The sequence below is a fragment of the Cervus canadensis genome, chromosome 3 (assembly GCF_019320065.1).
Source record: "Cervus canadensis isolate Bull #8, Minnesota chromosome 3, ASM1932006v1, whole genome shotgun sequence".
Lineage (NCBI taxonomy): Eukaryota > Metazoa > Chordata > Mammalia > Artiodactyla > Cervidae > Cervus > Cervus canadensis.
In genome coordinates this window covers 73,179,083-73,203,088 of record NC_057388.1, presented here as the reverse complement: position 1 = coordinate 73,203,088, position 24,006 = coordinate 73,179,083, and the positions used below count along the sequence as shown (strand labels likewise).

Sequence of the window (24,006 nt, the reverse complement as noted above, 5' to 3'; positions counted from 1 at the left end):
AAACCTACAGGTAAGATTCTCTAAAATGTGGTTGTTTTAAGCTTTTGAAATGTTTGGATTAAAGCAGTTATTTTGTGAATCTTCAATTAGGCAGACAGTTGGTGACTAAAACAAGAAAACAAAACAATGAAGAAAAAAAATTCTAAGTACTTGAGAGTGACCAAGAAGCTACTTAACATAAATTTAGGGTAGAGTAACCAGACAGAAGTGCTTGTCTGTCTCCCTTGGCATTCTGATGTTAACAATTAAAAACCTTGTCAGTGCTAGAAAACCTCATTGAAAACTCTCTTTTTGGCGGGGTGGGTTGGTGAGAGATGAGAAATCAACATTATTAATACTGATTCCTTTTATTCTATACTTTTCTTCTATACAGAGAACTTTCAAATTATTATAAATTTTAGGAAGTTTCTGATTAAACTAAAAACTTCGGTAGGGTTCACTGTGGATAAATTAGAATGATACAGAGATCACCATATGGCCGCACCTGCAGCCCTGAGGGGCGCGTGGTGACCAGCGAGGCCAGGAGCAGAGGGAGCTGATCATTTTCACTCCTTTTTCACCTCGTCGTTGTCCCTGCTGGGCTTGAACAGGGGAATCTGCTGACCGTCCTTGAGCTCTAAGAAGACCTCCTGAAGGTTCCACCTGAGAAAAAGGAAAAGTATAGTCTCTCATCAACAAAACACTAAGGCAAAAGACATGGTTTAAAAGGAAATAAGCAGTTGTTTGGAATGTCTTAAATTTTTAAAACTATATTATGTTAGCAATGTTTTAACCTTTTATTCCATTCCAGGCTATCTTTATTTAAATCGCCATCAAGGCAAGTTTCACAATGAATGGCTGGCATCAGAGAAGGAGCACCTCATTCCTGGTTTCCTAATTCCCCTCGACCTTCAGCTCCTCCTGTAATCCCAGGCTCAGGGGTCAGCGAGGCCAGGCAGGGACTGCCTGCTCCTTTTGTCCCCAGGAATTAAAACGCATCCTGGCTAAAGAGCAAACATCTCAGAGAGAGGCTTCCCGTGGGGGAAGTGAGTGACTTAGCTCCTGGCAACCAGACAAGAAAAGCCAATTAATGGGGGTGGAGGGAGAGCTTACATAAAGAATGTGATGAATAACTCTGGAAGAGGAACCCAGTCTTTTATTCACTTGTAACGACAGAGGCAGCAGTGTTGGAAGCTGTGACACAGCACGGCAGACCTAGACCACACCAACTGTAAAGCTCCTCAAATTCAGTAGCATGAGGAGAGGACGATTCAGTAGTTCGCATTGGATAAGATATCCGGACTGAGCTAAGGGCAAAAGCACTGGCACGCATGTCGTCCTGGCTGTGAAACTAATTCTTGGATACAACTGCAGTTGAAAAGGGAAATCAAGATTATTTCCAGAAGAAGGTTCTCCTCCTGCTCCCCACCCACTTTCCCATCATACCTCTTAAAGGGGGCATCTCTGGATGAGCTGACATAGAGATGGCCCTCTGACTTTGGTCCAGAAACAGGGATCTTCAGCTGGGGGGTATAAAGAGACATAAGTGGATACAACGCTGTTCTCTCAGAGATAGCTATAACGTGAGAAGAGCATGAGGCCACTCTGAGGTGATAGGAACAGTCTATAGTATCTAGGTAGGGGCTTGAGTTGCCTAGGGGGATGCATTTGTTAAAATTCATCAGATAGGAGACATAGATCACAGAAGGTAAATTTTATGTCAAAAAAAAAAGCAACTATAAACTCTAGTTAATGATATACAGCTTATGAATTTAAAGGTTAAGTGTGTGGATATTTGAAAATAATAAGATAGGTTCATGAACAAATAGAGGTAGGCAAATAGGTATGGAATAAAGCACACTGAGAATCCAGAATTACAGAATCCAGGTAGCAGCTATATGGGTTCCACAGCATAAATTCTTTCATTGTTTCCATATACTTGAAACTTTTCATAATAGAAAAATAAAAACAAGTCCACTGTTTGTTTAACAAGGGTAACTATTAGGAGCAAATTGGTCCATACTCTGATCTGGACCATAAAGGAGTTAGAACAAAGCCCAAAGTCAGTGAAAGGAAATAATAAAAATCAGAGGAAATTAATAGATTTAAAACAATAGAAAAGATAAATATAATCTAGAGCTGGGAAAAGATAAAATCAACAAACCTCTAGCCAGACTCAAGAAAATAGGAGTGGACCCGAATAAGATATGAAAGAGGACGAGCCACAACTCTTAGTACAGACACAGAATCACAGGAGAAGACTATGAACAGTTATATGCCAACAAACTGGACTAACCTAACATAAAATCAACTAGACGTCCAAAGTGTTTTAAACCACTGACCACTTTTAGAATACTTGAGCACAAATTGCTTTTGTAGTTAGGGGAAGAATTCCAATAAAACTGTTTCTGTTAATAAAACAACAAGAACAAAAATAAACTAGGTCAGATCAGCTCACTCTTATCCTCCAAATACTCCAGGCCTTTTGCTTGTCGCAGAATCAAATGCACACCTCACAAGATGACGTCACAGCCCTTTCATTGCCTCACTCAGCCCATTCTCCCAGCCACACCTCTGCTGAGAACATGCTGGCAGAGGGAACCAGAGCCATAAACTATAAACTCCCTCAAAGTCTTTTCTGTATTCCCCACACAACTTAGAATCATTCCTCTAACATATTAAACAGAAGGGGAAAAAATGCTTTTTATGTTCAGTTGAGTTTTATCAGTTGAACTATAAAAGTGAGATATAGCTGAAAAAATGGACTGGCATTGCATGGAAGCTTTTACATTTAAAACTAGAGTTTAAAGAGTTTTTAGATTTGAATGAGCACCAATTAGCTGTAGGTATATTTCAAGTTCAGAATTGAAATACTGGCATACCACCACTGATCATTTCTCGACAACCTTCAGTTCAAGATGGTGACCTGAGCACAAACAGGCTTTTCCTTGCCACATCAATTCCCCGGAAAGGAAGAAAACTTATGTGAAAGTTAATTAATCCACAATGCTTTTTTTTTTTAAAAAAGGTGCTAAGTGACACCCAGTGGCAGTTTTACATAGTGGATTTTCCCATCTCACACCTTTCTCTCCAGCTTGCTCCAAGACCCTTTCCAGATTACAGCAGCCCCTCCTCAGCCCAGCGGGCACCCAGCCCACAGCTTGCGGGGGAGCAGGTCACCTTTGCATCGGCGATGTCCACGAAGTTGTACTTGTCAGTGAGCTGCAGGTAGTGAACGTTGAGGGGAGTGCCCAGAGCTTCCAGTGCCTCAGGGTGGCTGTGCAGCTGCTCCAGAGCCAGCTGGTAATAGGAAGCTCTGGAAAAAGTTTCTAAGTGTAAAAGAGAGGGGTTACATTTATTTCCTTTATTGAACTTGTAGAAAGTTAGATGACACAATTCACGTACAACATGGAAAACAGAAACAAACATGAAATCAATAGGTGGAATTATTATTAAGGTCTACCTAATCTATCCATTTTAGAGACTCCAAAACAGGAAATCAGCATCTGTAGGGGTGTGGCAGGTGACCTTGAGCAAGGTATTTGATCTTTCTGTGTCAATTTCTTCATTGCTTATTTCCTCACCTCATTCACTGCCTCTCCACGTAAGGTGTCTGATCAGACCTTCTCTAACTTTCTTTCTATTTCTATGTCCTGTGATTTCATGACTTGCTCAGTGACAAGGAAAATCTGAAGCAGAGTTAGGGCTAGAATCTAACTTGATTTCTGAACATTCCTCCTTCCACTAAGAGGAAGGTCCTGATAAACCAGCAAAATATAGAGAGACCGCACCACCAAAAACAAAACCCTTAGGCCAAGTAATAGGACATGAAAAGGCTAACTTGTCAAGTTTACAGATTTATGCCAACATTTCATGTAGATAAACTGCTCTCAGCCTCAGGTATCCTTGGCCCAAAGGCTGCTGGGAACTCCAGGAAGCACTTCTCTGAAAGCATGAGGTACGACAAGCCTCCCCAGGGAGAGACCAAAGGAAGCTAAGCTTCTCAAGTATGGCTGTCAGTGTGGCAACAAGAAAGACGTGGGCCAGATCACTGTAACGGACGGGAAAGGCGGCTTGAGCCTGGAGGGGTCAAGGAGAATGCCCTTCCAGGATGGCCTCCCAGGAGAGGGCTGCAGGCGCAAGCAAGGTTCCAGCCATGATAAGCGGAGGAGTAGAGGTAGCATCCAGACCATCTTCCCTGAGCAATTTCTCTGTATCCCACAAGTTGTGAGATTGATTTAATTTTTACAACAACCTCACACATAGGCCCTGAATATTACCCCTCATCACATAGATAACTCAGGCCCAGGAAGAAGACAGACTCCCCCATAAGGTCACACAGCTAGGCCAGAGTTGGGAGTTGGGATTCAACCCAGGCAGTTGGTGGCAGAGCCCACTGTACTATCACTATTAGCTGACCCCAGCTCCCTCAGAAGGAAAGGCTGCCAAGGCCCTCAACCTGAAAATGGATTCATTCCTGTCATGTTCTGCCTCCATTGCTCTGGCAGAGAGGCAATGGTGCTGAGCTATTCCAGTATGAATTATCCCTGGGAATGCTCATCTCTGGCCACCTCTAGACCCAGAGACCTCTGGGTCAGCCCTGAAGGAAGGTGGGGAAGAAAGGGTGGAGGGGGCTGAAGCTATCTGCCTGGCTGTGAGTGATGCTCATGTCAGGGCAGGAAGTAACAGGGTGAGGAGCCAAGCTGGGCAGGCATAAAAAGTCTTCAAAGAAAGTCAGTCGAGAAAAAAAGCTACTGCTGCTTCGCAACCAGTAGCACTGAAATGCCCTTCAATGTCTTGTTTGCTCACAAGAATCTTTACAAACTCAAATTTAGGTGCAGTGGGGCTGAAAGCCACATCTGTCAGGATTTTGCCAGCCTGGACTCTGCTTTTAACTTCTGCTTCTGCCCCAGTCCCCAGCTCAAGGTGTCCCGTCCTCCACTAAATGAACAGCAGAGAATGGCAGGGTGAACAGGCTAAGGACACTGGAGAAAGCCAGTTTTCCACACCTGGGAACCATCTGGTAGCCCCCTTTCCTTTGTTCTTTACATAATCTCAGAAGTCTTGATGGATCCCCTGCATGTGCACAGGGGTGAAAGCCCATCTTGCTTTTTCAAGGCTTCTTATGCAAATGAGTCCTGTTCCTTTTATTTGTTCTTGTGGCTCCTGGGAAAACTGGGATTATAGGATGAGAAGGAAGCTATAGCCAATGGAATGGTGTACTGGCTGCTCAAAATAGCCCTTTCCTTCTTTCTTTAATCTGCTGAAAGCATCTGAAGTATTTCCTTTAATGGAGGAAGGGGCCAAGAGAACTAGGAGGCGGCCTTGCCGTGGGCACTTCATCGGATACTTACTCTGGACCAGGTAGTACAGAATGGCGCAGCTCCCACTAGCTGCCACTCCGGCGAGAAAGACCTGCTTCCCCAGAGGCATTGGCATCCTGCTTCCTAGAGACTTAGGAACAAAAGAGGTGAATTTATGGTGAGATTCAGGTTCGTGCCAAGGGCTCTGCCTGGATTGGGCCCCATGGGGAAGGGAAAGCTAAGGAGGAAGCCAGCAAGGAGGCAAGGCCGCCTTGCCTTTCAGAAGCCCAGGGCCAGTTCTGGAGCCCAAGCAAAAGTGCCCTCCGGAGGGTGGCCTGCATCCAGGACCGGGGCCACAGGGGCAAGGGCTGAGCACAGAGCAGGCATTCAGCCCTGCCGTCCTGATGGACAGAATGTGGCCCACGTGCCAAGTCCCACACAGCCAGGAAGCACCACCACTTTGTCTCACGCCGGCTGGTAAACAGGAAGCTTCTCCCTTTGTGGCAATAGCTGGTCTTGTAAGCCTACAAGCGGGCCAGAGCAGTCACTGGCTGCTTTCTTTTCATATTCTGAGAAATGCCCCACCCCCTGGATAAGGAAACTGGCCATGACTTTCAGGCTGAATGAAGACATGGAGAGGAGCCAGCTCAGCAAGTTCAGTGCACCAAACCCATTGCACTGGACTCAGATCAGCGAGAGTCTCTGCTAACCAACCTGAGTCAAGATGAACACATTCCCACCGTCTGCTCCTCCACCTTCTAGGGGATGGAGAGTAAGAACAGCTGCCTGCCTATCATTTCTGCAACCTGAAGGTAAATGAATCCTGAAGGTTCAGAGGAAGGCCTGTTAGAGAAAGTTCCTCATGTAGATACTCTTTCTGGGAACGGATCATTAAACACACCCTCTGACAGGGCTAAAGTTGACCAGTTCTACACAGAAATATCAAACTCAGGGTTTAGATAAATCAAATTAAAAAAGATGAAGTTTCTGATCATCCCTATATTGTTTGGATTCTTCCCTGGTGGCTCAGACGGTAAAGCGTCTGTCTACAATGCAGGACACCCAGGTTCGATCCCTGGGTTGGGAAGATCCCTTGGAGAAGGAAATGGCAACCCACTCCAGTATTATTGCCTGGAAAATCCCATGGAGAGAGGAGCCTGGTAGACTACAGTCTATGGGGTCGCAAAGAGTCAGACACGACTGAGTGACTTCACTAAATTGTTTACTCATATACTGTTTTGTTCAACCAAGGAAAGGGTACCAAAACTCCAAATCAGTGTACTCCAATGCCGTAGGAGTCTCTGCTGTGCTCTCTGGTAGGTAAGGATATTTCTCAAAGTGGAGGGTAAACTCAATTACAGTAGTGTGATCTGGGAAAAAACCATTTAGTCTCATGATGAAAACAGGCAGAGCATCTCCAAAGAATGCATTAGTCAGATCTTGCTTAACGTGAAGGAGAGCTCAACAGGGTGTGGTGGTGAGCAGGAGTCATGCACAGCTTCCTACACGGCTGTTGTTTCTCAAGCGAGCATGAGATAGGAGGAAAAGTCCTAAGCAATTCAGAGAAGAGCCACCGCATCCCTGACATGGTCTTGCAGCCAGCCACAAGTGAACAGTGAGGACCAGGGGAACCCACGACTCTTTGAGGAAAGACATCCATCCACTGTCTAACTTGAGGACACCAGGAGGCATCAGATGGGGAGCTAGGCCCCAGAAGAGTCATTACCTTTGCCACTTCGTAGCCCAGTTTCCTTGAAAACCATCTAAGGAAGGTTGCCCTGCAATCAGACAAAAACTTTACATTAGAAGAACTTTTTCAGGGAATTCCCCGGTGGTCCACAGGGTAGGACTCCAGGCTCTCAATCCCTGGTCAGGGAACTAAAATCCAACAAGCTGCTTGTTGCAGTGCAGTGAATGAATTAATGGATAAATAATCACTTTCTCAAATATAATTTTCTTTGGTTGATAGTTTTACACAGCTAAGATTTATTACCAATCTAAGCTTTGGAGAAGTTAAGTTCTAAAATGAGCCTTATCTGGTTTTCCCCCCTTTCTCTTTTGCTATATTAAGAAGAAAAAACAAAGCCTGCTGGTTTCCTGTCAGTGTCCTGTGCATGTTCTCTTGCAGCAAACCAGAAAACTGGTGCAGGCAAGAGAGGGTGTTCCACCTCAGCACACAGAATGGGGCCCGTCCGCAGCTGCTGACACAGGATGCTATCCATCCATGTGAGCTGGGCTCCATGGATGAAAACAGCTTTTCAGGGTTAAAAGGAAACAGCAACATAGTAAGTCTCTATGTAGCCTTTAATGGTACTGCTAACAGCTACTACTCATATCTCTTACTATTTATTATGTGCCTGGTGATATTCTAAGCACTGCACATATATTAATCCATTGCACTCTCACTACAACCCCAGGAAGTAGGGGAACAAACTATTGTTAAAACCGAGGCACAACAAGGTTAAGTAAAATGCCCAGAATCTCACTAATAAGTGTGTAAGAAGCCCTGGGATTCAGGCCCAAGTAGTCCAGCTCCAGGGGCTGTGTCCTCCCCTACCACAGTCCACTGACTAAGGTATCTGTCATTTCAGAAATACTGAGATGTGGGGGAGGGGGGGAAATACATCTCAGCATTATAATATATTCATAATATTCAGTGCAAAAGCCTTGTCAAGTGTGCTTTCCCTGCTATTTTTCAGACAAGAGCACGGTGTGAATTCACACCTTTGTTCTTCCTTTAGCTTAGCAAACAGGTGTTGAGGGCCTGCCCTGGCCAGACTGACGGTGCTGGGGACATGGACAGTTCCCACCAGTTACAACTGCGCAGGCAGGCACCCCCCACCCCCACACACTCAGGGCGCCCCTCACAGGGTAAACAGCCTGGCTCATTCACTCATCAGACGGGTTTCCAGTAGTAGGAAGTCCTGTGCAGTACCTTGTTCTGATCTGCACCAAGGCCCCTGTGGGTGAGCAGCCCAGTCAGTGTGACCCAACACATGCGGCAGGGGCAGCAGCAGCACCCAGGAAGTGGTCCACCCTGCTTTCACAGAGGAAACTGACTCAGAGCAGACAGAGATGAAGGGGTGGGAGGAGGGCTTCAGATTCACAGAAATGACAAGCGGGGTGGGGGGGGGGGAGGGGGGCAGAGTGGCAGAACCAGAGCTGCAGAAGTGAACCATGGGAAAGGTCTAGAGGGTCTAGAAACAGAGGCATTTGCTCAGAGAGGCATCTACCCTGCGCGGCTGGGTCAACTCTGCAGGAGAGGGCTGCAGGAAGGAGATGGATGGGATAGGGCACGAGCAGCCAGTGACTTCTGCAACAGCCCAGCCTACAGCTCAGACCAGAGTGGTAAGAATCCATCAAAAGGACTTCTTAAATATTAAAAAGTTTTCTTAAAATATTTAGGACAGTTCTTATGTATTTGCTAATTGATACACCAACTTCTTCTAAAAAGAATGATGGGGCTAACAAGGATATTACATGTCAGAAGAGAAGTAAACAGATGGATAAGGAAATGAAGACAAATGGAAAACAATTTTAAGAAGAAAAGGCTGGGGTAAAGTTAGTACCCCAAACTACACACTGTCATGTACTGGCCGTTCCCTCAAGGTGGCCACAGTCTTGACACTGAGCTTCCTATCTGCTCAGCAGAAAAGGGAGCCTAAGTAGCTACAAGGTCCAGAGCATCCATGGAGGAACACCACCCTCCTAATACCATACATTCTATCTCTCCCACGTGTGTTCAGAAAGGCAATCTCTCAAGTGGGTGGTGTTACAAACAGCACCCCTGGATCTTTTTTATAAAATATCATAATCAAAACCACAATCGCAGTTCAAGAAAAAAAAGCATAAATAGAATCTCACAAGTGACCCAAATAGTGAGGACTTAGTCGGGAGCTCTACTGGGCTACTCTGACTCTGTGGAGCACTAAGGCAGTCATGATCCACCTGGTCTCCAGGGAGCCACTGAGTGTGTCCAAGCGAGGAGAAGGGATTGGGATGGGAGAAAGGGGGGCTCAGTCTCTGCTCCTTTTTACCCAGCTTCAGTTTCCCTGCCCCATCAGCTAACTTTTGAATAAAGTATTCAGCAGCCCCTAATCTCACAAAAAAATTCAAAAAGGTTCTGTAAAACTAGAGACAGACTTTAGGCTACCTCCAGGAAGGTGACATTTTATATCTAAGTGTTTGATAAGAAGTGAAGATTTTTTAACGAAGTGAAAATCTCCCGAGAAACTCAAATTCAATTACTTGTTATTGGTTAGTCACTAAGTTATGTCTGACTCTTTGCAACCGCAGGACTGTAGCCCGTCAGGCTCCTCTGTCCATGGGAATTCTCTAGGCAAGAATACTGGAGTGGGTTGCCATTTCCTTCTCTAGGGGATCTTCTTGATACAGGGATCAAACCCACATCTCCTGCATTGGCAGGTGAACTCTTTGTCACCAAGCCACCAGGAAGCCCTCAATTAGCCTACTACATAGCCAAGAAGAACTTTTTTTTTTTTTTTGCTTTACAATTAACCAAGAGGAAAGGGTTGCAACTCATTTTGAAAACTAAGGGATGGTTAGCCACGGGAAGATGTAACAAAGTACAGGCAAGATGTCTCCGGAAAGCAGTCCTAACAGCTCTGCTCTGACACACAAAGGGTGACTTGGGCCCCAGTCGTTTCAAAGTGCTGACCCCCTTTCTAGAATAATCGAAAGGCGATCTGTTAGACAGCTGCAAGAGCCGGCATAGGGTTGGAGACTACCTCCTGGCTGCTCCCCTCAAGCCCCTGCAGATGAAGGAGGCCTGCAGAAGCCTCACCAGAGGGGTGGACAGAAGAACCCCTGAGGGTTTGAGCCACAGGAGAAACCTGCACCGGAAGGAGGGAAGCCATCCCACGGTGCAATATCAACCTCTGCACATCAGAACCCCGAGGACAGCTCAGGGTCACGTAGCTCTTCCACAGAAGAGCCATAACGTCCGTCTGTCTGACCCTGCAGGCCACAGTCTTTCCACCGAGTGACCAAACACACGTTACAGATCATACATTTCAGAACAGTCAGATTCTCACACAGGTGGTATGTGCTGTCCAAAAGTCACTCTAAAGTTCACGTGTCACTATACCCCCAAGTCATCATTTCAGGGGTCAAGACAGAGAACACTGACTCAGAAAATACTGGACGGAGGAGAGGCAGGTCTTTCCATCTGCTGAATGACACTGCCCACAATATTGCCACTCTCAGAGGACTACACATCCTTCCAGCCTTTAGAAAATCAAACCATGAGGGGAAGAGAGGCCAGAGGAGGGGAGGAAATCTGACTTAAGAAAATAGACATGAAAAAATTAAGGCAGTAAGAAATAAAATTAAAGTGAAGGAACAAGGAAGGACTAGACCAAAAAAGACCAAAAATAGACAAAAAATAAAAGAAGTAGGACTAGCAAAAAAGAAAACTAAACTTTAAAAGAATGAAATGTAGCATATTTGAGATAAGGCAGACAAAAGAGGCTAAAAACAAAAACCAAAAATACAGCAGCATGCAAATAAATGTGATTAAAAGATTTTTTAAATTAAAAGACAATAAATATTCTCACCAAAAATAATTGAAAGCTAAGTGATGGATTTGTTAGAGGGTATCCATTCACAGTGTTTACATTATATATATTAGATCATCACAGTTGTTTATTTTAAATAGCTGACAATTTTATTTGTCAATTATACCGCAATAAAAATGAGAAAGAAAAAAAAAGGGTGATCATGTTAAAATGAGACCAGGAAGGTGGAGTTCTAGCCCATTACGACTAATGTCCTCATAAGAAGAGGAAGAGATACCAGGGATGCGGGTGCGCAAAGAAAACTGTGTGAAGAGGCAGCAAGAGGGAGACCACCTGCAGGCCAAGCAGACAGGCCTCAGAAGAAACCACCCACCGACACCTGGGGCTTGGTCCCTCAGCCTCCAGAGCTCTGACAGCACAGATTTCTGTTGTTTAAACCCCTTCCCTGAATTAAAAGACTAAGAAGGTAAGCATTTTAAAAGTTAAGCTTTCTAACCAGTTTTGGCTCTGGAGTCTTAGAATAACCAAGTGCTTCTAAAAGAAAACTTTCTATTCTCAACTCAGGATAATCATGAGGAACGCGCCTGGCAGGAGGCAACCTTCCCCCTGGGTTAAGGTGAGTTAGGAATGTTGATAAAAGGCTGTCCAATGTTGATAACAGATTGAAGTTCCTGTTAGTGAGTCCAGGGAAACAATGACTACCTGGAAGAGATCCTGGTGCCGATAAAAAGGACTGTGCTCAGTCACTCAGCTGTTTCTGACTCTGTGACACCATGGACTACAGCCTGCCAGGCTCCTCTGTCCATGGAGTTTTCCAGGCAAGGATACTGGAGTGGGTTGCCATTTCCTACTCCAAGGGATCTTCTTGACCCAGGGATTGAACCTGCATCTCCTGCACTGGCAGGCGGATTCTTTACCACTGACTCACCTAGAAAGCTCCTTAATTTTTTTAAAAAAATAAATGAAATATAGGATGGGAAAAAAAAAATCTAGCTTAAGAGGGCACCAGGCAACCTGACATGAATTTTTAAATCCCATTTAAAACACCTATAAAGACACACACAAGAAAAGACCGAAAGCAGAGCCTACTTCAGACAGTAACATATTACTAAAATCTGGGAGAAAGTTCCACTAACTAGAGTGAAGGAAGACAGAGACACAGTTCAACGGCCAACCGCAGCCCCACCTACCTCTGAAGGGTGAGAGCACAGCTGCCAGGAAGTGCGTGGGAAGAGGGTGCAGCCCTTCACCTCTCTCCACCCCAGCCCAGGGTTCCTGCGTTTGCAGCAATCCGGAAGCAGGCAGCCAGCTCCACATGGGGTGAGCCCGGACAGCCACGATCCCTTCCCCATCCAGAAGTTCTTCTTCTATATCCATTCAGAGGCTACAATCCTAGTCAATAAAACTTCACACTAAGTAGAGACAGGACTGGCACTGGCAACGATTTACTCCAAGAAATAACATGAAGAAGAGCACTGATTTGGACACATCCTTAGTTGGACGGAGAAGCCTGGTGGGCCACAGTCCATGGGGTCACAGAGTCGGACACGACTGAGCGACTTCACTCACTTTTTAGTTATTGAAAGACACTGCCTGTAAGAACCAAGTAAGATGGGTTTCCCTGGTGGCTCAGACGGTAAAGAATCCCCATGCAGTACATGAGACCTGGGTTCCACTCCTGGGTTGGGAAGATCCCCTGGAGGAGGGCAAGGCAACCCATTCCGATATTCTTGCCTGGAGAATCCCCAGGGGCAGAGGAGCCGGGCAGGCTACAGTTCATGGGGTCACAAAAAGACAGACACGACTGAGTGACTAAGAACACACAAGATGGGAATAAAGAGACATCATGCGAAGAAGGAAACAGAAGAAACTCAGGTAAGATTCCAAGGAAACTTGAAAATGCAACAGCACACCTGACATTAGCACTGGAGAAAAACAGCAGAATTAACATGACCAGAAAAGCTAAATTCATAATGAGGAAGTTACATTCAAGTCTTCCCAGGGACTGGCCCAGTGGCCCAGTGGTTAAGACTCCATCTTCCAAAGCATGGGGCATATGTTTGATCCCTGGTTGATCAGGAAACTAAGATCTCACATGTTATGTGGTGTGGCTAAAAGTTAAAAAAGTTTTTACAGTTAAAAAAGTTGTACAATAAAAGAGCAAAAACAGAGTAAATGACAAATGCCAATTTCAGAACTAAGATCTAACAAACCTGATCATCATCAGTTCAGTTCAGTTCAGTTCAGTCACTCAGTTGTGTCTGATTCTTTGTGACCCCATGAATCGCAGCACGACAGGCCTCCCTGTCCATCACCAACTCCCGAGTTTACTCAAACTCATGCCCATCAAGTAGGTGATGCCATCCAGCCATCTCATCCTCTGTCATCCCCTTCTCCTGCCCCCAGTCCCTCCCAGCATCAGGGTCTTTTCCAATGAGTCAACTCTTCGCATGAGGTGGCCGAAGTATTGGAGTTTCAGCTTCAGCATCACTCCTTCCAATGAACACCCAGGACTGATCTCCTTTAGGATGGACTGGTTGGATCTCCTTGCAGTCCAAGGGACTCTCAAGAGTCTTTTCCGACACGATAGTTCAAAAGCATCAATTTTTCAGCGCTCAGCTTTCCCCACAGTCCAACTCTCACATCCATACATGACCACTGGAAAAACCGTAGCCTTGACCAGACGGACCTTTGTTGGCAAAGTAATGTCTCTGCTTTTTAATATGCTATCTAGGTTGGTCATAACTTTCCTTCCAAGAAGTAAGCGTCTTTTAATTTCATGGCTGCAATCACCATCTGCAGTGATTTGGGAGCCCAAAAAAATAAATCAGCCACTGTTTCCATTGTCTCCCCGTCTATTCGCCATGAAGTGATGGGACTAGATGCCATGATCTTAGTTTTCTGAATGTTGAGCTTTAAGCTGACTTTTTCACTCATAACTGCTGTTAAATTGAAGATGAGACAAAACAGAATTATACTAGAAGAAAACAAAATTGAAGAAAGACAAAAATGTACACCATCTTCCAGATCTATTCACCAACCCTCACTGGCAAAAACTTAATATTACAGGGGGAGAAAAAAAATCCAGTACCCTAAAACGGTATACCCATAAATGACAATAAATTTCCTAAGACAAAAGAATAATAACAATAAATTCCTGGGAAGCACTGAGTGTGATCCAAGACCTCTAAAACCAGGAGTTCCCTGGCAATTCAGTGATTAGGACTCAGCACTTTCACTGCTAGGGGCCCTGGTCAAGGAACTAAGATCCCACAAGTCATGTGGTATGGCCAAAAACAAACAAACAAAAACTCTATAGCCAATCAAACTGTGTGAAGACAGAGGAAGTCATTATATATTTGGAAAGAATGCAGATGTTACATAATCTACACAGCCTTCCTGAAACATTATCTAGGAAAAAAGTGTATTAGGAAAGACAGCACGCAATTAATTGGACTTAATTAGATCTAGATTTAATTAGATCCAATTAACTAGATCTAAAAAATTATTGTTTATACAGTTACAAAATGAATGAAAACATCTAAAACTTTTTAAAAGATATATACAATATTCAAATTTATAACATGGCCTAAAATTTCACATAATATGTATAAAACATAAGTAAAATCATGCTGAAGACCCCAGTCATCATAACTGATTCCATGGTGCAGCCTGCAAGGCTCCTCTGTCCATAGAATTCTTCAGGCAAAAATACTAGAGTGGGTTACCTTTCCCTTCTCCAGGGGATCTTCCCAACCCAGAGATCGAACACAGGTCTCCTGCATTACAGGCAGATCCTTTATCATCTGAGCTAAATTGGAGTACAAGTACTATTATTTTTCTCGATGTTGATACAGAAGTTAACAGAATTAAAAGCATATGCAAATTCACTGAAGGAAGTAAAAGTCTAAGCCCTAAGAACAATACCATGTCAAGTAAAATAATAAATGTGAAGGGTTTAGACTCTCATATTGTGGTAAATAGGCTCTCAGGATGCCCTCAGTGAACCACACCTCCTGGTATTCACACCCTGATACGAACCTGGGCTGGCTCTAGGACTCCTTCAGCCAACAGAACGAGGCTGAACTGACCCTGTGGCAGTCCTATGCCTCAGCTTTAAGGAGGCCTGGCAGCTTTCACTTCAGCACTGTTGGGAGTCCCAAGCCATCATATAAAAAGTATGGCTACTCTGCCCTGCTGTAGAGATCACATAAAAAGAATAAGTGAAGACGCCACTGGTAAGGGAGAGGACTGAAGCTACACAGTAGGTAGACAGATAAACAGACAGTATGCCCCACTGTCCCAAGGACTATCCCTGCACCAAGGCACTAATAACCACATGAATGAGCCTTCATGGACATTCTAGTCCCAGTGAGCCACCAGATGACTGCAGTACCAGCTGAATAACCATGGAACAGAAGAACTATCCAGCCCAACTATAAATCATGAGAGGTAACAAAATAGTTCTAGCTTAAAGCCACTAAGTTTCGAGATGGTTTGTTATGCAGCAACAGAGAACCAAAACATTTTTAAAAAGCTTTTCTAAAAGGATTTTTAAAAACTCAACTCTTTCAAATTTACATTATTTTTAAGAACAACAATCTAAAATGCAATGAAAGGGTTAAAAACAGAAGACTTGGCATATTCATACAAAAACAAAGCAGAATGGAAACAAAGACTCAGTTCAAGGCAAAAAGCATTAATTGGGATAAAAATAGATAAAAATATAATACTTATAAAAATTAGTGGCAAACAACACTAAAATATACAGCCAAAAACAACTAAAGATAAAATTTAAAAAACTGAAAACAACCATAGCAGAAGACCAACATGTCATTTCCCATCTTTAACAAATCCAATTAACAAAAAAGCAATCTAGAACAGGGAATTTGAATAATTTTTTTGAACCTTGCAAGGCTCAATGTGTGTGTGTGTAGACACATATTTGAACATATTAAGACTCTCAGGTGTCTTAACAGGCGGCCTTCCTTCCATAAGGCTTTGTGGGACTAATGCAAACATTCGCCTCTTCTCACTGCCCAACCCTGTGACACCCTCCTGGAGAATAAATCTGAATAGCTCATGAGAGGGCAAAACAAGTATAGATCAGTAATTAGATGTCTTAAACCAATTAATCTGAGCCATTGTGGAAATTCATCTCACACTATTACTAGTGGCTAGTATCCTTAATTTTGAAGATAAAATGGTAAAATTTTGAAACTGAGTTTTAAACAAGAAGATGGAAGAACATAAATCAGCTTAATACCATTTTCATTAAGAATAAAACAAACTAGAAATGTTAACAGTGGTTATCCATTCAATCAACAATTATCTGTCATCCAAAATACCAAGCACTATATTGTGCACTGGAAATATAGTAGAAAGCAAGACAGTTGTTTGTGGATTTTACACTGTAGTGGGAGGAGATATACAATAAACAATAAGACTATTTTAGTTAGTGATGAATACTTTTGGAAAAAATAGTATGTCAAGAGAACGAGAAGACAAGCCACAGACTAGGAGGAAATATTTGCAAACGACATATCTGATAAAAGACCTTTATCTAAAATATACAAAGAACTCATAAAACTCATTAAGAAAATGAATTAATTAAAAATGGGCAAAATTTTTTAACAGTTCAACAAAAAGAAATACAGATGACATAAGCATTCAAAAGACACTCAATGTCAAATGTTACTAGGAAATTACAAATTAAAAGAACAATGAGATACCATATGTATCTATTAGAACTACTAAAATCCAAAACACTGGCAACACGAAATGCTGGATGTGGATCAACCATTGCTGGTGGGAGTGTACATCCACTTTGGAGGACAGTTTGACAGTTCCTTACAAAACTATGCTACTCACTCACTCACGTGCAACATAAACGTGACATGCCAGAGTATGAAAATGGGAAAGAGCAACTTTAGCTGTGGAGTGAGGGAAGGCCTCTCTGCCAAGTTCTGAGTTGAGACTGAAGGAGTACTCTGAAAACTAAGGGAAGGGCTAAGGCCCTAAAGCACCCACCAGCTTGGTTTGTTCAAAGCAGCAGGAAGCAGACTAGTGCGGTAAACGAGGGTGGGCAGGGTCTTCACCACATAAAGCTTTGTAGGGTATGGCATTGAGTTTGAATTTTATTCCAAGTATAATGAGAAACTGCTGAAGATTTCTATCAGGTTTTTTAGACTTCTCTAGAAGGGGAGAGAAGGAAGGAGAAAGTCTAGTTACAAGTCTGTTGCAGCAGTCCACACTGAAGACGATGGCTCTGCTGGTGGCAGTGGAGAGGCAGAGGCAAGAGGTGTCTGAGAGGAAGCAGAGTAACAAGGGGGAAGGACAAGGCGCATAGCAGACTGACTTCACAGAATCTATCATTACACTCAAACCTCTTCGCAAATACTTTGAGCATTCAAAACTACCATGCAGTTAGAATTTAGAAATGATAAAAACGAGTCTTGGGAGGAAGCTTTAAACAGTAAACTAGGATTCCTAAAATGTGAGCATCGACATTTTAGGAATCCATGAACTAAAATGGACGGGAATGGGCGAATTTAATTCAGATGACCATTATATCTACTACTCTGGGCAAGAATCCCTTTAGAAGGAATGGAATAGCTCTCACAGAAAACAAGAGTCTGAAATGCAGTACTTGGATGCAATCTCAAAAATGACAGAATGATCTTGGTTCATTTCTAAGGCAAACCATTAACATCACAGTAATCCAAGGCTGTGTCCCAACCTCTAATGCTGAAGAAGCTGAAGTTGAACAATTCTATGAAGACCTACAAGACCTCCTAGAACTAACACCAAAAAAAAAAAGTGTCCATTTCATCATAGGGGACTGGAATGCAGAAGTAGGAAGTCAAGAGATACCTGGAATAACAGGCAAGTTTGGCCTTGGAGTACAAAATGAAGCAGTACAGAGGTTAACAGAGTTTTGTCAAGAGAACACGCTGGTCAGAGCAAACACCCTCTTCCAATAAGACAAGAGACAACTCTACACATGGACATCACCAGACGGTCAGTACCAAAATCAGACTGATTATAGTCTTTGCAACCAAAGATGGAGAAGCTCTGTACAGTCAGAAAAAAAAAAAAAAAAGACCTGGAGCTGACTGTGGCTCAGATCACTAGCTCCTTACTGAAAAATTCAGGCTCAAAATGAAGAAAGTATGGAAAACCACTAGGCCTTTCATGTATGACCTAAATTAAATCCCTTATGATTATACAAGGACTTCCCTTGTAGCTCAGTATAAAGAATGTGCCTGCAGTGCAGGAGACCCGGGTTTGATCCATGGGTTGGGAAGATCCCCTGGAGAAGGAAATGGCAACCCACTCCAGTATCCTTGCCTGGAAAATCTCATGGACACAGGAGCCTGGTGGGCTGCAGTCCATGGGGTCCCAAAGAGCTGGGCACAACTGAGCAACTAACACTTACTTACTTTACAATTATACAGTGGAGGTGATGAATAGATTCAAGGGACTAGATCTGGTACACAGAGTCCCTGCAGAACTATGGACAGAGGTTTGCAACACTGTACAGGAGGTGATGGCCAAAACCATACCCAAAAAAAGGAAATGCAAGAAGGCAAGGTGGTTGTCTGAGGAGGCCTTACAAATAGCTAAGAAAAGAGAAGCAAAAAGCAAAGGAGGAAGGGAAAGATATACTCAACTGAATGCAGATTTACAAAAAATAGCAAGGAGAGATAAGAAAGCCTTCTTAAGTGACCAATGCAAAGAGAGAGAGGAAAACAACAGAATGGGAAAGACTAGAGATCTCTTCAAGAAAACTGGAGATATCAAGGGAACATTTCAAGCAAAGATGGGCACAATAAAGGACGAAAACGGCAGGAACCTAACAGAAGCAGAGGATATTAAAAAGAGGTGGTAAGAATACACAAAAGAACTGTACAAAAAAGCTCCTAATGACCTAGATAACTATGGTGGTGTGGCCACTCACCTAGAGCCAGACATCCTGGAGTGTGAAGTCAAGTGCACCTTAAAAAGCACTACTACGAATGAAGCTAATGGAGGTGATGGAATTCCAGCTGAGCTATTTCAAATCTTAAAAGATGCTGCTGCACTCATTATGCCAGCAAATTTGGAAAACTCAGTGGTGCCCACAGGACTGGAAAAGGTCAGTTTTCATTCCAATCCCAAATAAAGGCAATGCCAAAGAATGTTCAAATTACTGTACAATTACACTCATTTCACATGCCAGCATGATTATGCTCAAAATTCTCCAAGCTAGGCTTCAACAGTACATGAGGCCAAGAACTTTCAGATGTACAAGCTGGATTTAGAAAAGGCAGAGGAACCAGAGATGAAATTGCCAGCATATGCTGGATCATAGAAAAAGCAAGGGAATTCAAAAAAAAACATCTACTTCTGCTTCACTGACTATGCTGAAGCCTTTGATGGTGTGGATCACAACAAACTGGAATATTTTTAATGAGATGGAAATACCAGACCACCTTTCCTGCCTCCAGAGAAACCTGTATGCAGGACAAGAAGAGTTAGAACCAGATATGGAACAATGGACTGCTTCAAAATTGAGAAAGGAGTTCATCAAGGATGTATATTGTCACCCTGCTTATTTAATTTATATGTAGAGTACACCACATGAAATGCTGGGCTGGATGAATCACAAGCTGGAATCAAGACTGCAGTGAGAAATATCAACAACCTCAGATATGCAGATGATACCACTTTAAAGATAGAAAGTGAAGAGGAACTAAAGAACCTTGTCATGAAGGTGAAAGAGGAGAGTGAAAAAGCTGGCTTAAAACTCAACATTCAAAAAACTAAGATCATGGTATCTGGTACTATCACTTCATGGTAAATAGATGGGGAAAATGTCAGATTTCATTTTCTTGGGCTCCAAAATCACTGTGATGGTAACTGCAGCCACAAAATTAAAAGACGCTTGCTCCTTGGAAGAACAGTTATGAAAAGCCTAGACAGTGCATTAAAAACCAGACACATCACTTTGCCAACAAAGGTCCGTATAGTCAAAGCTAAGGTTTTTTCAGTAGTCATGTATGGATATGACAGTTGGGCCATAAAGAAGGCTGATTGCCAAAGATTTGACACTTTCAATCTGAGGTGCTGGAGAAGACTCTTCTAAGAGTTCCTTGGACAGCAAGGAGATCAAACCGGTTAATCCTAAAGGAAATCAACCCTGAGTATTCATTGGAAGGACTGATGCTGAGCTGAAGCTCCAATACTTTGGCCACCTGATGTGAAGAGCCAACTCACTGGAAAAGCCCTGATGCTGGGAAAGATAGAGGGCAAGAGGAGAAGGGGACCACAGAGGATGAGATGGTTGGATGGCATCACTGACTCAATGGACATGTGTTTGAACAAACTCAGGGAGATGGTGAAGGACAGAGAAGCCTGGCGTGCTGCAGTTCATGAGGTTGCAGAGTCGCACACAAATTAGCAACTGAACCACAAGGATTCCTAAATCTGACTGCTTGTGATGTCTCATCTATTTGAACAAAATACATTTCAAGACCATTATACCAAAGATTTGAAAACACAGCAAGAAGATAACTGAGTGTTTTCCAGCATCCAAAACTTCAAATAACAGACTGATTCATAACTATTTTCCAAGTCTGAGTAAGGCAAACCCTATAAAACAGTTACTTCAGCATTTCTATTAAGAGCTCCCATTTTATGAAAAGAAAGTAAAATAATTTGCTATGGGGGATTAGATGATTTAGAATCTGGGAGGCCTGTGGTCTACTCTACCATTCCTGAAATCCTCCCCTTATTTGCACAAACTCAATTCTCTACCTGTTTTCCTTTTACCTCTCTGGCCAGTCCCTTCAGTTTCTTATGTCAATCTGTAGTCCTCTAGCCATCCTATATTCTCCTTTATTCTATGTTACGGACAGAACATGCCCTCCCACGCCCCACTCACCACATTCATATGTTGAAGCCTTAATATTCAGAATGTAATTATATTTGAAAATAAGGTCTTTAAAGAGGTAATTAGGGCTACCCTGATAGCTCAGTTGGTAAAGAATCCGCTTGCAATGCAGGAGACCCTGGTTCGATTCCTGGGTCAGGAAGATCGGCTAGAGAAGGGATAGGCTACACACTCCAGCACTTTGGGGCTTCTCTTGTGGCTCAGCTGGTAAAGAATCCTCCTGCAATGCAGGAAACCTGGGTTTGATCACTGGGTTCGGAAGATCCCCTGGAGAAGGGAAAGGCTATCCACTCCAGTATTCTGGCCTGGATAATTCCATGGACTGTATAGTCCATGGGGTCGCAAAGAGTCAGACACAACTGAGCGACTTTCACTTTCTTTTTCACTTCAAAGAGGTAATTAAGTTAAAATGAGGTCTTTAGGGTAAGCCCTAATCCAATAATGACTGGTGTCCTCATAAGATGAAATTTGTACAGGGACATGTAGGCAAACAGACGAAGGACTGAGTGAAGGTAAATGGAGAAGGTGGCCATCTACAACCAAAGGAAAGAGGCCTTGGAAGAAACTAAAATTGGTTACACCTCTAGAACTGTAAGGAAATCCACTTCTATTGTTTAAGCCACCCAGGCTGTTGTGTTTTGTCATGACTGTCATAGCAAACTAACATACACCATTTCCCCTCTTCCACCAAATTCCATTCCCATCAAAATCTTCACCTAAAATGTTATTCAGTGACTTGAGTCTGGGTCTACTAAGATTCCTAAATTTCTATCTCTAGGCCAGGCATCCCTGGGGGCTTAAACTAAATCTCTCTTAAACACTTACCCATATCCCTAAGTGAGCTCCTTTCCCTACCGCTCCTCCCCATGCCAGCTCTCCCTTACCTGAATTCCCTACTGCAGTGGATGGAACCAACACAGGCAGTTCCTGCAGATAAGTAAGGTATCCAGAAGTCATCTTCATAGAAACGAAAATAGCTACCACATATTTACTAAACATGTGAGCGCTTTACACACATCTCCTCAAAGAAACCAGAACATTCATATAATGATGCTAGGGTATAACCACCATGGACAACTATTTGACAGTATCTATTAAAGTGTACAGGTACACACCCAATAACTCAGAAATCCCACTCCAAGATACACAGAAAAACATACACACATACATCAAAAAGCACATACAAGAATGTTCATAGCCATATTATTTATATTAGGCCCCAAATAAGAATGTCTGCAATGATGGAATGGAGAATAAAACAGCAATGAAAATGAACGAGAATAAACCTTAGAAACACCATATTGAGCAAGAGAAATCTGGATCCTAAACATTGCACACTGAATAATTCTCTGCACATAAAATGTCTTTCCTCCCCAAACGGTGCGTGCGTGTGTGTGTGTGTGTGTGTGTGTGTGTACACATGCACGCATGGTAAAAAAACACACAACATACGATGACATCAGCAATAAGGCACAATAACAGACCCCAGCTTCCATCTCCCAACAAAGAACAATTAGCCAGCTATCCATAAAAGAAAATACCTCCTGGAGAAGGAAATGGCAACCCACTCCAGTATTCTTGCCTGGAAAAGTCCATGGACAGAGGAGCCTGGCGGGCTGAAGTCCATGGGATTACATGACTGAGCATGTGTGCACAAGGGTGGAGGGAGATGGGTTGGTAGCAATAAAGTAGTAGAACTTAAAAAAGAAAAAGAAAGAAAATACCTCCTGGAGAGTTCATAGATTCACCTAAGAAGCGTCAGCAACATAGTAGAAAAAAAAGTCTGAGAAAAACTGCACATAAAAGGTAAAAAAGGTTGATTTGCCTTTACCAGCCCATCCCCAGGCCTGCCCTGCTCAGTGCCAAGAGGGAACGTCCCCATGGGAGAGAGTTCTCCTTCCAGGAAAAGGGAAGCAGGTGAGCGACCAGCCTTCCCAGCCTTCCAGGGCACTGCACGTGGGACCTGCTGCAGTTTACCCCAGCAGAGACTAGCAAAGCTGACCTGTACAGAGGGCTCAGAAAGGGAGGAAGGCCATGTGGCAGGAGTAACACAGTGCCCAGCGGCCTTCACTTCTGAGGACAACAGGCTTGTGGACGCTGCAGATCTGGCATCCTCATCCCTGAGGACCTCACTGTGGACCCCAGCAGATGGCTCCAGGCAGGACCCCAGTAGCTTTCACAGCTGACAAAACCAATAGCCAGTACAGCCACTGTGGACCCCCTGCCGGCTTCACCACTGAGATTCTCACCCATAGGTTTTTTCATATTCACAGTCAACAGGGCCCATGTCCCTCCCCATTCCTTCCCCCAACCTCCTGCTTGAGCCCAGAATCCTCCCCAGCAGCCGACTCTGGCTGCTACTGCTACATGCAAGCAAGGCACCAGCCTGCCCCACGGCTAGTCCTGGCAGCCACACGCGTACACATCAACAGGCAAGGCCCACGTAAGACTCTGACTCCTGTCACTGGTCTGCACAGCTTCACATGCCGGCATCTAGCCCCTGGAAGCCACTAGCCCCAGTTCCTGTCACAAGCCTCCAATGTCATGTACATGCCTGTGGCAAGGCCCTGAAGCCACACAAGTGTATGCTGACAGCCCAGGTCCCCACAGCTGCTCAAGCACCCAGAGCAGACCCAACTCCAGTCACTAGCCTGCGCTTACATGTGCCCAAGATTGTCCCAGAAGCCACACCCCTATCCTCAACCACCTTGATTCCAGATGTTGTCGTTCAGTCGCAAAGTCAGGTCCAACTCTCTGCCTCCACACGAACTGTAGCCCGCCAGGCTCCGCTGTCCACAGGATTTCCCAGGCAAGAATACTAGAGTGGGTTGCCATTTCCTTCTCAGGGATCTTCCTAACCCAGGGATCAAACCCATATCTCCTGCATTGGCAGGAAGATTCTTTACCACTGAGCCACTAGGGAAGCCAAGATTCCATATACCAGCTCCCAAAGTTATGCATGCCGCCATGGCTAGGTCCCACAGATTTACAAGTAAACTCTTCTAACAGCCAGGTCTCCTAGAGCTGGTCCCAGATCCTGCTACCCTGGCCTTGCATTGCACATGTATCTCCAGCCAATCCTGCCCACACAGGCACCTGCAGCAGCCCTCACACTCAAGCATGCACATCCCACCAACTCTGGCCACACCAGGCCGCCACCACCTCAGCCTGTCCTGGAACCTAACTGCTGGATCTACAGGCACTGCTGAGGACCTCGGGTGCCTCTGCAACCACAGTAGACTGCCTCTGGCTC

The 24,006-nt window shown here is 44.0% G+C and overlaps 1 protein-coding gene across 8 annotated transcripts in view; it reads right to left on the bottom strand.

Moving 5' to 3' along the window:
- Window positions 1-273: 273 nt before the first annotated feature.
- LOC122438540 (cytochrome c oxidase assembly factor 1 homolog) overlaps window positions 274-24,006 on the bottom strand; it is a 90,387-nt gene continuing 66,654 nt past the window's right edge. For 4 of the 8 annotated variants that reach the window (XM_043463502.1, XM_043463501.1, XM_043463503.1 and 1 more), the window contains 5 exons: window positions 7,009-7,060; window positions 5,334-5,433; window positions 3,160-3,308; window positions 1,426-1,502; window positions 274-642 (listed from right to left, as the gene is read on the bottom strand). In XM_043463502.1, the coding sequence (XP_043319437.1) occupies window positions 546-642; window positions 1,426-1,502; window positions 3,160-3,308; window positions 5,334-5,418 (408 nt within the window). In that variant the 5' untranslated portion in view covers window positions 5,419-5,433; window positions 7,009-7,060 and the 3' untranslated portion in view covers window positions 274-545. The remainder of the gene's footprint in view (window positions 643-1,425; window positions 1,503-3,159; window positions 3,309-5,333; window positions 5,434-7,008; window positions 7,061-24,006) is intronic. The other 4 variants (XM_043463505.1, XM_043463507.1, XM_043463508.1 and 1 more) reach the window with 1 other exon arrangement.